The sequence below is a fragment of the Drosophila arizonae genome, chromosome 4 (assembly GCF_054131065.1).
Source record: "Drosophila arizonae isolate 15081-1271.41 chromosome 4, UAZ_ARI_1.0, whole genome shotgun sequence".
Lineage (NCBI taxonomy): Eukaryota > Metazoa > Arthropoda > Insecta > Diptera > Drosophilidae > Drosophila > Drosophila arizonae.
In genome coordinates this window covers 15,325,584-15,338,845 of record NC_142924.1, presented here as the reverse complement: position 1 = coordinate 15,338,845, position 13,262 = coordinate 15,325,584, and the positions used below count along the sequence as shown (strand labels likewise).

The window sequence follows — 13,262 nt, the reverse complement described above, 5'->3', positions numbered from 1 at the left end:
ACAACTTGTGCTCTTTATCAAGTAAAACGTTTAATATATTTCAAATTTAAGCTTTAAAGTTATCCTTTTCCTTGCGCAAAGCTTCCATGGTGCCAATGGGATTTGCCGAAATGCCAGCATGATTCTGCACGGTAGCCTCATGCACGCGCATAAAAGGATTCCACAATTTCTCCTCGCCAATGGTCGATGGAACTGTTGGGTCTTTGGTTGCGCGGCGCAACTTGGCCCATTCAATGCGATTCTGTACATTTTTATTGTCCGGCTCCACATGACGAGCGAAACTCATGTTCTGCAGCGTATACTCATGGCCGCAAAAGACTTTTGTATCATCCGGCAAAGCCGAAAGCTTAGCACACAAAGCATCATACATCTCCTCCGGTGTGCCCTCAAAAAAGCGACCACAGCCGCCTTGGAAGAGTGTGTCGCCAGTGAAAACTGCGCCAGCCTCATTGCTATTTGTAGCTGTGACATAATAGCAAATGTGGCCGCTGGTATGACAGGGAGTCGACAAGCAGCGCACCTTGAGGGTGCCAATGGTGAATGTTTCATCCTGGCAAACTTTGTGATTCATTGCTCCAATACGTTCATCACCGCCATAGACCTCCAGTTTACCATCCCACATCTTGACCAAGCGCTCATTGCCGCCAGCATGATCCCAGTGATGGTGAGTAGTCAGAACTTTGTTTAGCTTCACATTCGATTCTTTCACTGTCTTGATGACCAGCTCTGGATCCACGGGATCTACGACAGCTGCTTCTTTTGTCTTGCTATCCACAATCAGATACATATAGTTATCCTGTAGAGCAGGCAGGATTTTCACCTGCATGCTGTCCAGCGTGACATCTTCCAAAGAGCTATGCATGCCTCTTAATCCAACTGTTCTCAATTTTTGTACTGCGAAAAAATTAAATATATGTATATACATATATATGGATTAGTTATTGTAATCAAAGTGGCTGCATGCACATTAAACAGATATATATGCTGATTAGATTAGGAGACAAAAAAAGATTACAATTGACGCGAGACAATAACGGGACAACCAGACACCGCTTTAATGATCCAGCACCAGCACCAGGGGACGCACTAACTGCAGCTCCGTGCGCAGTTAATTTGGACAAACCTCGAAAGTAGTAGGAAGTCAATTGGGTTTCAATGTTTCTCCAGACTGACGAAAACATTTAGGCGCTTCAATTTTGATTATCTTTTATTGCTCGTTAACCTAAGGCACAGGATGATGATGCTTATTTACAGTTAAATATGTATGTCACCAGGAAAGTGCCGGAACACTTGATAATATATATATAATGTATATGTGTAGAGTAGCTGTTTTTTTCCTACGAGCAGCTGTCACCTTCGAAGCTTCAACTACTTCGATGCCACAACTATCGATAAGTTATAGCTAAACGCAATATAGTGATGAAATGTAAACCGATTACTTTTTCAATTGGCGCGTTAAATTAAACACTTAATTTATTAAGCTTATTTAATGTGGAGGTTGTAGATATATAAAGTGTGATAAATTGAGCAATTTTTCAGAGAAAATCTATAAGATATCGTTTGAGCAATTAATTTTAAAGAAACTTTGAGTTCTAAGTGCTGTACTTCTCCATACGTATTGCAATTATTCTCAAGAAACAACAAGGCTTCCTATTGCTACACAAGCTGTGCTTCTTCAATCAGTTTCCTGTTTAGCATATTTGTTTTACTATATTCAATAACAAGCTGGGAATGTCTGATGCTGCTGAGATCAATTCGACGCAGTCGCATACCCAATTGATTGAAGTGCAGGTGCATCATGTGGGTGTTACAGCCAAATTGCAATCGCCTTTAAAGAAGTTACTGCCCCAGTTGAGCAGCTCAACGGATACGGAAATCTACCAGCATCCGAAATCTAAGTACAACATGTTTGAAAACGAGGGACAAGGCGACACAACAGCAACGAACACAACTGGGCTATCGAGTCCGCCGTGTGTGCTCTACGAAATGCATGCGGAGCCAGAGAAACGTGTCTCCAAGCCGAATCGCATTGAGTTCCAACGCTACTCGAGGAGCAAGTGCACCCGCATAACGGTGCCGCCGCGCAAACGTGCAACTAGACCACAACCATATGGGTCCAAAGCAAAGGAAATGCAAGAGCCGAAACATCATCATTCGAAGCAGCTGTGTCAGGAGCATCGTCCTGGCTTTCTGGAACGCCTGATGGCCTCGCTGGACAACATGTGCAAGTGCCAGCCTCAGCATGCTCACAGCATCATCGACGATCTGCCCTCGCCGAAGTGGAACAAAAAGGCCGCCGCTCGACACACTTGCATCGGCATCTATCCCTTTGAGCACGGCTGCGCCGACTACTTGAGCACCACGGATACGCATCCCAAGATTAATTCAATTGTCCTGGCAGATCGAGCCACGACATATGCCACACACTTTTGGGCCGAGTTCTTTGGACTGCTGCACATTGCCGTCGCCTTCGTGGTGTCCTTTCTGCTGCAATCCTACCGATTCCTGCTCTACTCTCTGGTCAACACTCTGATTGTGGGTCTTCTCCACACGACCTCCGATTATTTGGTCAAGCCCTTCTTGACGGTGATCTTCAATGGTTTCCTCCAGCCGCCGATGATATTTTTGTATAACATCATGTGCTCGCTGCGCGATATATTAGAGCCCCTCGCCGAGACATTGGCTCACTTTATCAAGCCATTGGCCACACTGGGCTCCAGCCTGAGGCTGATCCATGTCAACTATCGCAATGTGCGTCGCTTTAGCAAGGATGTGTGAGCCGTTCCTTCATTTGTTTTTAATTATTTTGTATCAAATTGTTCTCAAATGTTAAAGAAGTTTAGTTGTTGCTTTAAATTTGCTCTCTGCTGTTTCATTTTATAACGTTTCGCTTGGCATTGCCCACTGTTTCATTCCACTTGGTTCCGGCTACGGTAGGAGGAGCCTGTGCTATCAACCCTCAGGCAGCTTGCTCTCCCAGCTGTCGCTGTCGCTGCTCTCGCACCCAGCAACAGGATTATATTGGACATACCTTGTTCCGCTGCTGCAACACAATCTTACGCACATAGATATATAGAAATCGGATCGGGTTACATTGTTTGCTTCGCTTGTTCATGGAACTGTGCAACCATAACGACCTGGTTGCCCAGCTCTGCCCTCACTCCCGCTCCAGCTCCAGCTCCCTTTCCCTCTCTCACTCCTCTGCTAAGGGTGGTTCGAGCTCAGTTGGGTTTGAGCTCAATTACGTTGAATGAAACATTTATGATTTATTTGCTCATTTCGTGGCTGCGAGCGCACAGGGGGCAATGCCCAACATATGCCCACTATAGCCAACGCCTCTGATTGTTTTAAAGCGACTAATTATATCCCACGAGAGTTTTCTGATATCCTTAATAATTCACAATTTTTGCGCCTAATGAAGCACATTAAGAAAGTTGTAAAAAATAATGAATGCATACAAAAATCTGTTTTCTAAATTTTAAAAACATATATTAATGTATATATTATATTATAATTTAATATAGATAAGCCGAATATTGTAAATTAAATAACGACGATATTACTTAGTAACATGAACTATATATAAATACTAAATTGAAATTATATTTACTTGCAAAATATTTATTATATATATATATTTTTTTACACTACTTAAAATGTTGAGAATATAAATTTAAATATATATTCTATATAATTTTTTTTTTAATTTTAAACAGAGAACCCCATTTTTATATAAATCTAAAATATTAAAAAAATATATAAATATATTTCCTCAGCGAATTTCTTTCTAGCAGCTGCTCTTATTAGCAGTTTTGTTTCCGCATTCACTTTGCTTTAAAAAAAAAATTCGAAAGAATTGGCCAAAACTCCTAATCAATTGAAAAGATCTAGAAAATGATATTTATCAATGGATTATAGGTGCTCTAGTTTCCGTGAATCACTCCCGAGGCCTTCTTTTCACGTTTCACAATGAAATTCTTGGCAAAGGTGTAACCCCATCCAACATCTATATATATATACATATGTACGGCTCCTATAATTTTAGCTTATGCTAGTATACAAATACTAGAAAAACAATTCAAGTTTCGCTCTGTATACAAATAATTGATAGTTTTAAGTGTGGAAAAAGTTTTATTTGTTATTTGAGTAAATGGAAACCTCAAGAGCCAACGACGCTTCATTAATGAGAACTAATAAGATTGTTGTGAGAGAGAGTGTGTGTGTGTAGTCCATTGACTAAGGATCATCTTACAGCGAGCATATATAGATAGTCACAGCCACACAACCCTTGCCAGCCAATTAGCTTTAGACTCTGACTATATCTGAACATATGTTGGCTCGAGACCTGAACATTGATTGATTTCCGTAACTAATTGGTGCACGATTTTCCATTTGAGTGAAAACTGAAGAATATTAATTGGACTTTCGCTCTGTCTTCCTGCCTCTACGCGCTATAAATACATGAAGCTGGTCCACTAATACTCGAGGAACATTTCTATTGAACAATTGTTGACAAGGTGCGAAAATCAGGTTGCTACACGGCACAATAGAAATGCGTTTGCCCATTATTGTGCGATCGACAAGCGGATAAAGGATGCTGCACAGAAGATCAGACATTGTGACTACAGTTCATGAATGGGATAGACAACAGCAACAGCAGCAGCAGCAGCCACATAAATGACAAAACACTTTGCAGACACATTTGTTGGGAATTTTGGGATTAGAGCTGTTTAAGCTGTTTTCCAGTGGGTTTGTCGCTCCATTTATCTGGGCTACGGATTATGATGTCGCACAGGTTATTTCTGTTTAAGGATTGCGTTGGCTAACAGCATGACGTTAGCTAAATTCTACAGCAAATGTTTATGTATCTCATTGTTCCTCTTTGCCAGAAGTTAAGCAATTTGTGTGCACTCGAGTAAAATGACAATGGACTTGGGTTATATAAGAAGTTGGTAGTAAAACGTTTTGAATATTTATATGTATTGGGCTAGAGATTTATGAAACTAAAGGGTGTCACATGACAAAGGGAAAGAGATTAGCCTAGATCAACTTAAGAGTTGGATAAATATTTTTTATGATACATATTTACATAATTTATACATATACTGTAAAAACTACTTATATATATGTCTGTACGTATATACATACAAATATACCCAACAGATCCTCGGTTCTCACTTGTAAATGCATTCTGTGTGCCCGCCTGCATTCAGTAGCTTTAAAACGAACCGGACACCGAGGCAGGCAGGCAGGCAAAAAAAAAAAAACAGAAGCTTTTTTGCTACGCTCGGCAAAACACAATAGTGTGGGAATCAAGGCGCGTCGCTTCGCATGGCTTGAAAAACTTGTTATTGGGCATTGCTTGGCAGCTAAGTCCTGACACGTGATTGCCATAATCAAATAAACAATATTAGCTTAATGCGATTACAAGCCTCTCTTTGCGGTCAATTAGCGGACAACAACACCCACCCAATAGTCTTTACTCCTTTTCTGCTGCCGTCGATATATGAATGTAGCTAGGTCAGCTGCCGTTCAAACAGCATGATATCGTTGATCCGTGTCACCCGTTACATAACTCACGTGTGTATATGTATTATACAATTAGCATAATATCTTATTCTGATTTTCGTAATGGGAGCTGCTCCTGTGACGCAATTTGACTTCTGGAGATGGCCACTTGCAATTCTTTTAATTAGGTGGCAATATCTTTAGATTAACAAGTTCATTTGAACAAAAGCTAGTGTCAAAGAAATAACTATCGATAGTCACATCCTTATTCTGACAAGTTCAAATGAACAGCGAATAAATCTGGCTGCTCTTAAGCTTCATTTTTAGCCACCTCAAAAAGATACTTATTGAAAATAAGAAATGCACCTGTGTTGCTGTCAACGTGCAGGCCGCGTGTTCCTCAATTTATGCGCCCCTTTGGATTGATCGCTCAATGCTATAAAGCTGATGCTGTGTCAAATTGAAAACTCCCGTGTGAGCTGAAATTGGGACAGGCTCGGGGATTTGGTTGTGTGTGACGAAATTGTCAACCCTCCTAATATCAGTCCTAATGAATTCTTTCCAACAACAACAAATATGTTGTTGCTGCTGCTGCTGCCGCTGGCAACCATTGTTTAGCCTTTTTGTGGATTTGCTGCTGTTGTCACCTTTGTCATGTCACTATTTTATCACACCATTTGAAGTGGCGCACACCGATTTTAATGCCTGTGAATGAGAGGAACAATTTTGTAATTGAAATTTGATGCCATTAGATGACAAATGACAAAGACAGCAGCAGCAGCACCAGCAGCAGCAGAAGCAACATTTTTTGCAGCCCCTTTATCAGTCTGTCCGTCCGTCTGTCTATCTATTTGTCTGTGCAGTTCAGTTTTGTTGCCTGCTGTTGCTGTGCGGGGCATCAAATTGCATCGCGTTTTTGGTGACTTTAACAACTGATTTTATATGCAAACTCTAACAAAAATAGCATTTAGCAATGCTAAAGAAATTTGATGTAAATTCTAAGAAATGCACACGGCATTCATCAGCTACCACCATTGAGACGCAAACGAGGTCAACATGTTTTATTTTTCAATTGAAATGTTCACGTTAAGCATTAGATAACATAATGCAATACAGCTTAACAGACGCACACAGACACGCACACACACCCATACAGCTGTGCATGTGTACATAGTCAGGTTTGGCTGGCCTGTTATTGGCAAGCATTGAAAATGGCGCCTGCTATGGCTAGGCAACGCCCATCGTGCAGGACAAGCCAAATGCGAATAAGCCACCCCTAATTAGCGTGCTCACGCACAGCAACCAACTCACACACACACACACAGTCACACATATACGTGCAGCCAGCAGGCCCTTTTACAACGTTTCGTTTCCAAACGTTTCAGGCACAGGCAGCAACAGTCGCCGACGCAGCCTTGAATGCAGTTCCATTTCATTCGTCAACGCGAGCGTCGCGCGCTCTCTCTTTGCCACTTGCAGTTGAGTTTGAAAAGCGAAAGCGTCGCGTTGCTATCAACGGGAAGAAATATATTTGAGAAAAGACCAAGGAAAAAACTGTTAGAATATTACCAAAATTTACAAAAGTGTTTTAATAAGTGAAAATAGTGTGCTAAAATTAAATTTTAACAAGTAAATGATTTAGTTAAATAGTCATATATATATTTGATTGAAAACTGTTCAAGTTCAGCTTTCAAATATGTTCGAAAAGAATATGGATAGCACAAATCTCTCGGTGTCCATCAACGGAGACCTGGACTCGACCAGCTCCGCCGGCACAGCATCCGATCATTCCGCCGTGCAGCACGACAATATTAGCTCGCCCATGGCCTACGGCTCGCTCTTTCTGCCAAATGCTGGTAAGCCAATTTATCAGTTAAGGCAAGCATATATATATATATATATATATAGATCGGATTACATGAAACAGGCGTCAATAAGGCGCTGCATAAACAATTACCATCGGAGACTCTTGTTTTTTTTATGTTTTAATGCTAATTTCCTTTTTTGCTGAAGATTTCACATTTCTCAGACACTGAATGAGCTTCGGAAATGCAATATAATATATACATACATAGCAATTGCATAAATTATTGCCATCAGTCAAATAGGTAAATTGATCTAGGCATTTGCATTCTTCTGGGATAAATATTTGCATAGACATTGTTTTACAATTGAAAAAAAAAAATCGAGAATATTTAAACTAGGATTGTTTTAGAATAGTTGGCAGCACATTTTTGGAAATTCTTTTTATGAAACTTTATAGAATAAGAAGAGAATAAAGAAGAGTACAGCCATAATATGATTTACTTACTTTTACTTACTTTTTAAATAAATAAAAAAAATTGTTTAATCCATTATTTAACAATTAGTTTTCAAGTTTGTTTGATAACAATTAACAAAGAAACCAAAGGCTCTTTGTTTTATGAAAAGTTTCTCATCTAAGCTCATTAAGGTCCTCTCTATACAATTCCTTAGCATTCAAAGTTTGAGTAAATTTCTAAATTCAATTACTCAATTACTTAATTATTTCATATTCAAATATGTTTAGGAATTCAATATTTTCAATATGTTTCTTTAAACTCCAATTCGACTGCGCAGTATTTACATTGGCTTTTGGCATTCCTTGGCGTACTTTCCACTCATTAAACAAAAACACAACTCAATTGTTTTATAATATATTTACATAGCACTAATTATGCATATACAAATCAATATGCATACATGTATGCGCATATTTATGTATATAAGGTGGTATCAGATATCGTTGTATATATGTATGTATATACATATTTTGCATGATGTCTCTTTCTGGTCTATATGGTATTGTTTGCTATGTCTGAAGTCTGAGGTCTGAGGTGTCGAAAGTCAGAATTTTGATTAGTCACATGCAATTCGTAGGCCACGAGGGGAGTCCAAATTCAAGTGGGCTGTGGGAGAGTTGAAGGGGAGTTGAAGGGGAGTAGGAGAAGCCGAGCTATTGCTGAACAGCAAAGTAGCACGTGAGAATGAATTCTCTTGCGTCAATATGTAATGTGTAGATGGAAAACATAAAAAACATAAACACTTAATGGTAAAAAAATATTTAAATAATTTTCACACGTGCCATTTCAATTTTTCGATTATGAATTGGGGAAGTTCTGCGATAAAACTGAAAATATTAATAGAGAAATATAACATTCAAAAGTTCCATTGAGAATGAGAAAGAAATAGAGTGTGAGAGAGAGTGAGGAATAGAGAGAAGGAGAAGGAGAGAGAGAGGGAGAGTCAGTGTGTGTAAGAGTGAGAAAGAGAGGGAAGAAATATTATTGTAAAAAGATCAATTTAGAGAAAGACAAAGTAGGTAGTGAGAGAAAGAGGGAGAGAGAGAGAGATAGAAAGCGGGAGCGAAAGAGATGTCTCACTAAGATTATTTCTACACTCCCTTCGCACTCTAACTATCCATTGAAATTAAATTATATATTTACATTTTTTAGTGTTTTAATAATCGACATATTCATTAATAATTTTTAATCTTTGTCTAAGGAAAACAAAAGGAAAGTCAGAGTAATTATAGACGATACAAATATATATAAATATTTTTGTCTGCTTAATATTATCATATTTCTCAAAATAAATCCCTTTTAATTGACCGTATTTAAAAATCTCTAATCTCATCTCATCTGCTCTATTTATTTCAGGTTACCGTGGCAACATTTCGTGCAAAACAGTTTTGCAGCTGGACAAATTCGCGCCGTATGAGGCAAGTGAAAAGGATTTGATTGAGCGTCGCTTTCAGGACATCACGAATGACTATGACAAGTCGCCGCCGCCCACAGCATCCACGACGCCCACGCACTATCCCACGCTGAACAGCATCATCTTCGAGAACGGCAGCAGCAGCCTGGGCGATCTCAATGGGAACACCAAGTCGGATGGCCTCTGCGGCGGCCTGCAGCGCGGATCCGCAGGCTTGGGCGGCGACGGTGGCGGTGGTGGTGGCGGCCTAGGTGGTGCATCGAGTGGCGGACATCTCATCTCGAATCTGACTGCGGCGCATAATATGTCCGCCGTTGGCAGCTTTCCCATTGATGCCAAGATGCTGCAGTTCTCCACAGATCAGGTGAGTGGGAGATGGATGATAGCCAAAGGAACGTCAGTTGAATATCCGTTTACTCCGTTACAGATTCAGTGCATGTGTGAGGCACTGCAGCAGAAGGGCGACATCGAGAAGCTGACAAACTTCCTTTGCAGCCTGCCACCCAGCGAGTTCTTCAAGACGAACGAGAGCGTGCTGCGGGCACGCGCCATGGTGGCCTACAATCTGGGCCAGTTCCACGAGCTGTACAGCCTGCTGGAGACGCACTGCTTCTCGATCAAGTACCATGTGGACCTCCAGAACCTGTGGTTCAAGGCGCACTACAAGGAGGCGGAAAAGGTGCGCGGCCGTCCGCTCGGCGCCGTGGACAAATATCGATTGCGCAAAAAGTATCCGCTGCCAAAGACCATCTGGGATGGTGAGGAGACAGTCTATTGCTTCAAGGAGAAGTCACGCAACGCCCTCAAGGATTGCTATCTAACGAATCGCTATCCCACGCCCGACGAAAAGAAAACGCTGGCCAAGAAAACGGGCCTCACGCTCACCCAAGTCTCCAATTGGTTCAAGAATCGCCGGCAAAGGGATCGCACACCACAGCAAAGATCGTAAGTATATCGAGTATTCTTTTATATGCATATATATGTTTTCTATGTCGCCCAGAAACTAATTACAATATGTTTTCCACATAACTCGTAAAACAATTCATGTTTCTCTCGCACTCGCTCTCGAAAACCAATTCAATTGTTTTTCAAAAATTGGCATTTAAAAATTCGTTTAAGTGACCGTAAAACACTTGCCTCGGCATCGAAGTCCCAATTCGAGTTCCCTTACGGTTCGCCACGGTCCGATGCCATTTTTTTTCGTTTTTTTTTTTTTACTTAAAGGGCACTTGAGCGTGTTTTATGTCCAATTTTGCAGCTCCTTTTACCCTATTTATAGACGGGCACTGGTCGCCAACGTTGCCCGTTGCCCATTGCCTGGTGCCCGTTACTCGAATGCGCATGCGTGTAGCATGTGCCTCAATTGTTGCCGCATGCCCCGCTGTGTTTGATCACTTACAGGCGTCAAATTCCATACACTCTCTAACACACGCACACACACACACATGCACACATTTAAATATATATTTTTCTTCTCTTTACAGTGATATAATGCTGCCTGTGGGTCAATTGGATGCGAACGGTTTCCCGCGCATGTTCAACGCCCCCAGCTATTATCCCGAATCCATTTTCAATGGACAGTAGAGTGAAGAATGTGGCAAATGCGCAGGCGCTGCTTTGTAAATACATCAGTTTTAATGTTACATTTTTGGGTCATCAAATGACGTTATGTTTCTAGTTTTTAATTTGCTTTATATTACTGTACAATAATAATAATGCAATTGCAATAAATAAATATAGAAAAAAAACAATGTTTAAATTTATAACGTCTTTTTATTGGGCTGGGCAGCACTAGACTCATTTTTAGTGTGCTATAAAAATAAAAAGTATCGATAGCTCTTGTATAAAATTGTATAAGAGTAATTTAAATTTGAATTGTAGATAAGTAGCAATAGAATCGTATAAATAAAAATTCGAATTATATTATATAAATTTGAGACAGAAATTCTTGTTTGAATAAAAAAAAAAAAAAAGTGCAGTGTGACCGTTGCAATGTAAACTAACAGTTTAAAATAGAGCAACAAATCGATTAGATATTCATCGGTTTTCGATTGTGTTGCAGGTGCTGAAAAAAACACAATAAACGTATCGACCACGGAATGACAAATAACTCAAACGGACGACTAAGCGAATATTTCGCCAACGATCCGCCCAGCTTTTTTGATGAGCTGACAAACAATAAATCCAAGCCCAAGGATATGCAGCCAGCAAGCACCGCTGAGCCAACCAACAGTAACAATATGCTGGGCAGCACATTTACGGGCAGCTTTCAGCCTCCTGAATACGTAGAAACAGCTGAGGCTGATGAGCCTATAAAAGTGAGCGATGAGGTGAGAAACCTGTGGCAGCTGCCCACACCAAATGAAGCGGGCAAGCAGGCAGCACATCTGATTATGCCAGGCATACACATAGCTAACGATTTGGTAAGTAATAAGTGTAAACATAACAAATATATCGAACTGTTTATACATTTTATTGCAGCCCGATCCCATTTGTATAGCCGTAACTCAACATTTAGGAGAAGCTGAATTGCAGCAACGTAAAATTCTCGCAGTTGAAGATGTGACGCAAGATGAGCGAGGAATACGTACATTAATAAATGCTGGCTGCTTTCGTGCGGCGGTCAATCTAACAGGTAGACTGCTCACCATCTATGGCCAGGGCTATGGTCGTGCTGGTCAGCCAGCGAAACATTCGCCGCATTCGCTTCAATTGTGGTTTACGCGCCTCGCATTGCTGGCCAAGCTGGGGGAATACGAGCTACTGCAGGCAGAGGCTGAACCATTTGGTCAACTAAATGCACCCGATGTCTTTTACGAGTATTATCCAGAGATGTACAAAGGCAAACATGGCTCCATTGCATGCTTCTCGTTCCGCCTGCTCTTGGCTGAGCTGCCTATTTATCTAGGCAAACCTCATCTAGCGCTGGATCGCCTGTCTGAGCTGCATGTCATAAGCAATGAAATCAAGGAGCATTACGACAGATTAAAGAACATAAATGCAGCAGAATTTTGGCAGCGAAGAGCCGAACGCGTGCTGCAATCAATTATCAATTGCGCTTTAATGGTAAGTCAGAAAATGTGGAGCTTTATAGAGATTCATTTAAAATTCCCCTTTATTATAGATGAAGAAATTTAGTATGATTGATGACATTATGGGTGGAATGCTGTTAACACGCTCTACGCTTAGCAAAGAGGAACAACGCGCTTTGTATTCAGCTTGGGGCCGCATTTATCTACAAATCGGAGATATTTTTGGGGCGGAACAAAAATTTGCTGTCTCTCGACGGCTGCGTGAGATGTAAGTGGCATTTATTTGTAGAAATTATCGTTGATAATATTTAAACTTGACTTTTGCAGTAATATGTCGCCTGATTTGCGAGATCTGGTCGACAAGGGTCTCATAGCTGTAGCCAAAAATGATTTCCCCGAGGCTTATCTCATATTTCAAAAGGCGCTACACTTGGACTCCGGCAATACGATGATATTAAACAATATGGGCGTATGCTTGCTGTATGCTGGCAAACTGAAAGACGCAATTAATTTATATGAACGTGCAATCAATTTAAATCCACAAAAGTCATTGAATGAAAGTTTACTAGTGAATTTATCAACATTGTATGAATTGGAATCGAATAATTCCAAGGCGAAAAAGTTGAATTTGCTACGTTTGATAAACAGATATAAGCCGGATCTCAATATAAGTGTAGAAATTTGCCTTAAATTGCAGGCAACAAATTAGTTACAAATATATGTATATGTAAATACTGTTGGTAAACATTCCACAACTCCATCCAGAATGAATAAAATTCAACCTGAAATTGTACAGTATTTCAAAGATACCACATATTGTATTCATAAATTGATATTACGTGCTGGTATTTTAATTACTGTATCAAGTCATCAACTTATCGATATTTGAGAATGTCAACAGTCGAAAGTTTAATGTACAGACAATTAAGCTCAAAATATAATCTGAATAATTTATTTTTTTCAAGTTATAATTATCATTTAGCCAAA

The 13,262-nt window shown here is 40.2% G+C and overlaps 4 protein-coding genes across 7 annotated transcripts; 3 read left to right on the top strand and 1 right to left on the bottom strand.

Moving 5' to 3' along the window:
• Positions 1–5: 5 nt before the first annotated feature.
• On the bottom strand, positions 6–5,685 carry tzn (hydroxyacylglutathione hydrolase tenzing norgay). Of its 4 annotated transcripts, none has more exons than XM_089467551.1 (2): positions 5,581–5,685; positions 6–894 (listed from the first exon to the last, which is right to left on the bottom strand). In XM_089467551.1, the coding sequence occupies exon 2, from the start codon at positions 860–862 to the stop codon at positions 47–49; it is 816 nt and encodes a 271-aa protein (XP_089323677.1). In that variant the 5' UTR covers positions 863–894; positions 5,581–5,685; the 3' UTR covers positions 6–46. The 4 variants fall into 4 exon arrangements, with proteins under 4 accessions (XP_089323677.1, XP_017860970.1, XP_017860968.1 ...); XM_018005481.2 differs by lacking the exon at positions 5,581–5,685 and adding an exon at positions 1,253–1,407; XM_018005479.2 differs by lacking the exon at positions 5,581–5,685 and adding an exon at positions 1,016–1,382.
• Positions 1,700–2,997, top strand: LOC108612566 (uncharacterized). The gene has a single exon (XM_018005494.2). It carries the CDS (start codon positions 1,732–1,734, stop codon positions 2,776–2,778), a length of 1,047 nt encoding a protein of 348 aa, XP_017860983.2. The 5' UTR covers positions 1,700–1,731; the 3' UTR covers positions 2,779–2,997.
• A 1,234-nt stretch (positions 5,686–6,919) lies between the features above and the next one.
• Six4 (homeobox protein six4) lies at positions 6,920–11,002 on the top strand. The gene is made up of 4 exons (XM_089467545.1): positions 6,920–7,364; positions 9,186–9,607; positions 9,671–10,188; positions 10,728–11,002. The coding sequence occupies exons 1-4, from the start codon at positions 7,205–7,207 to the stop codon at positions 10,825–10,827; spliced, it is 1,200 nt and encodes a 399-aa protein (XP_089323671.1). The 5' UTR covers positions 6,920–7,204; the 3' UTR covers positions 10,828–11,002.
• A 98-nt stretch (positions 11,003–11,100) lies between these two features.
• LOC149269177 (trafficking protein particle complex subunit 12) lies at positions 11,101–13,073 on the top strand. The gene is made up of 5 exons (XM_089467543.1): positions 11,101–11,237; positions 11,306–11,666; positions 11,725–12,309; positions 12,368–12,543; positions 12,603–13,073. The coding sequence occupies exons 2-5, from the start codon at positions 11,343–11,345 to the stop codon at positions 12,982–12,984; spliced, it is 1,467 nt and encodes a 488-aa protein (XP_089323669.1). The 5' UTR covers positions 11,101–11,237; positions 11,306–11,342; the 3' UTR covers positions 12,985–13,073.
• Positions 13,074–13,262: the final 189 nt, after the last annotated feature.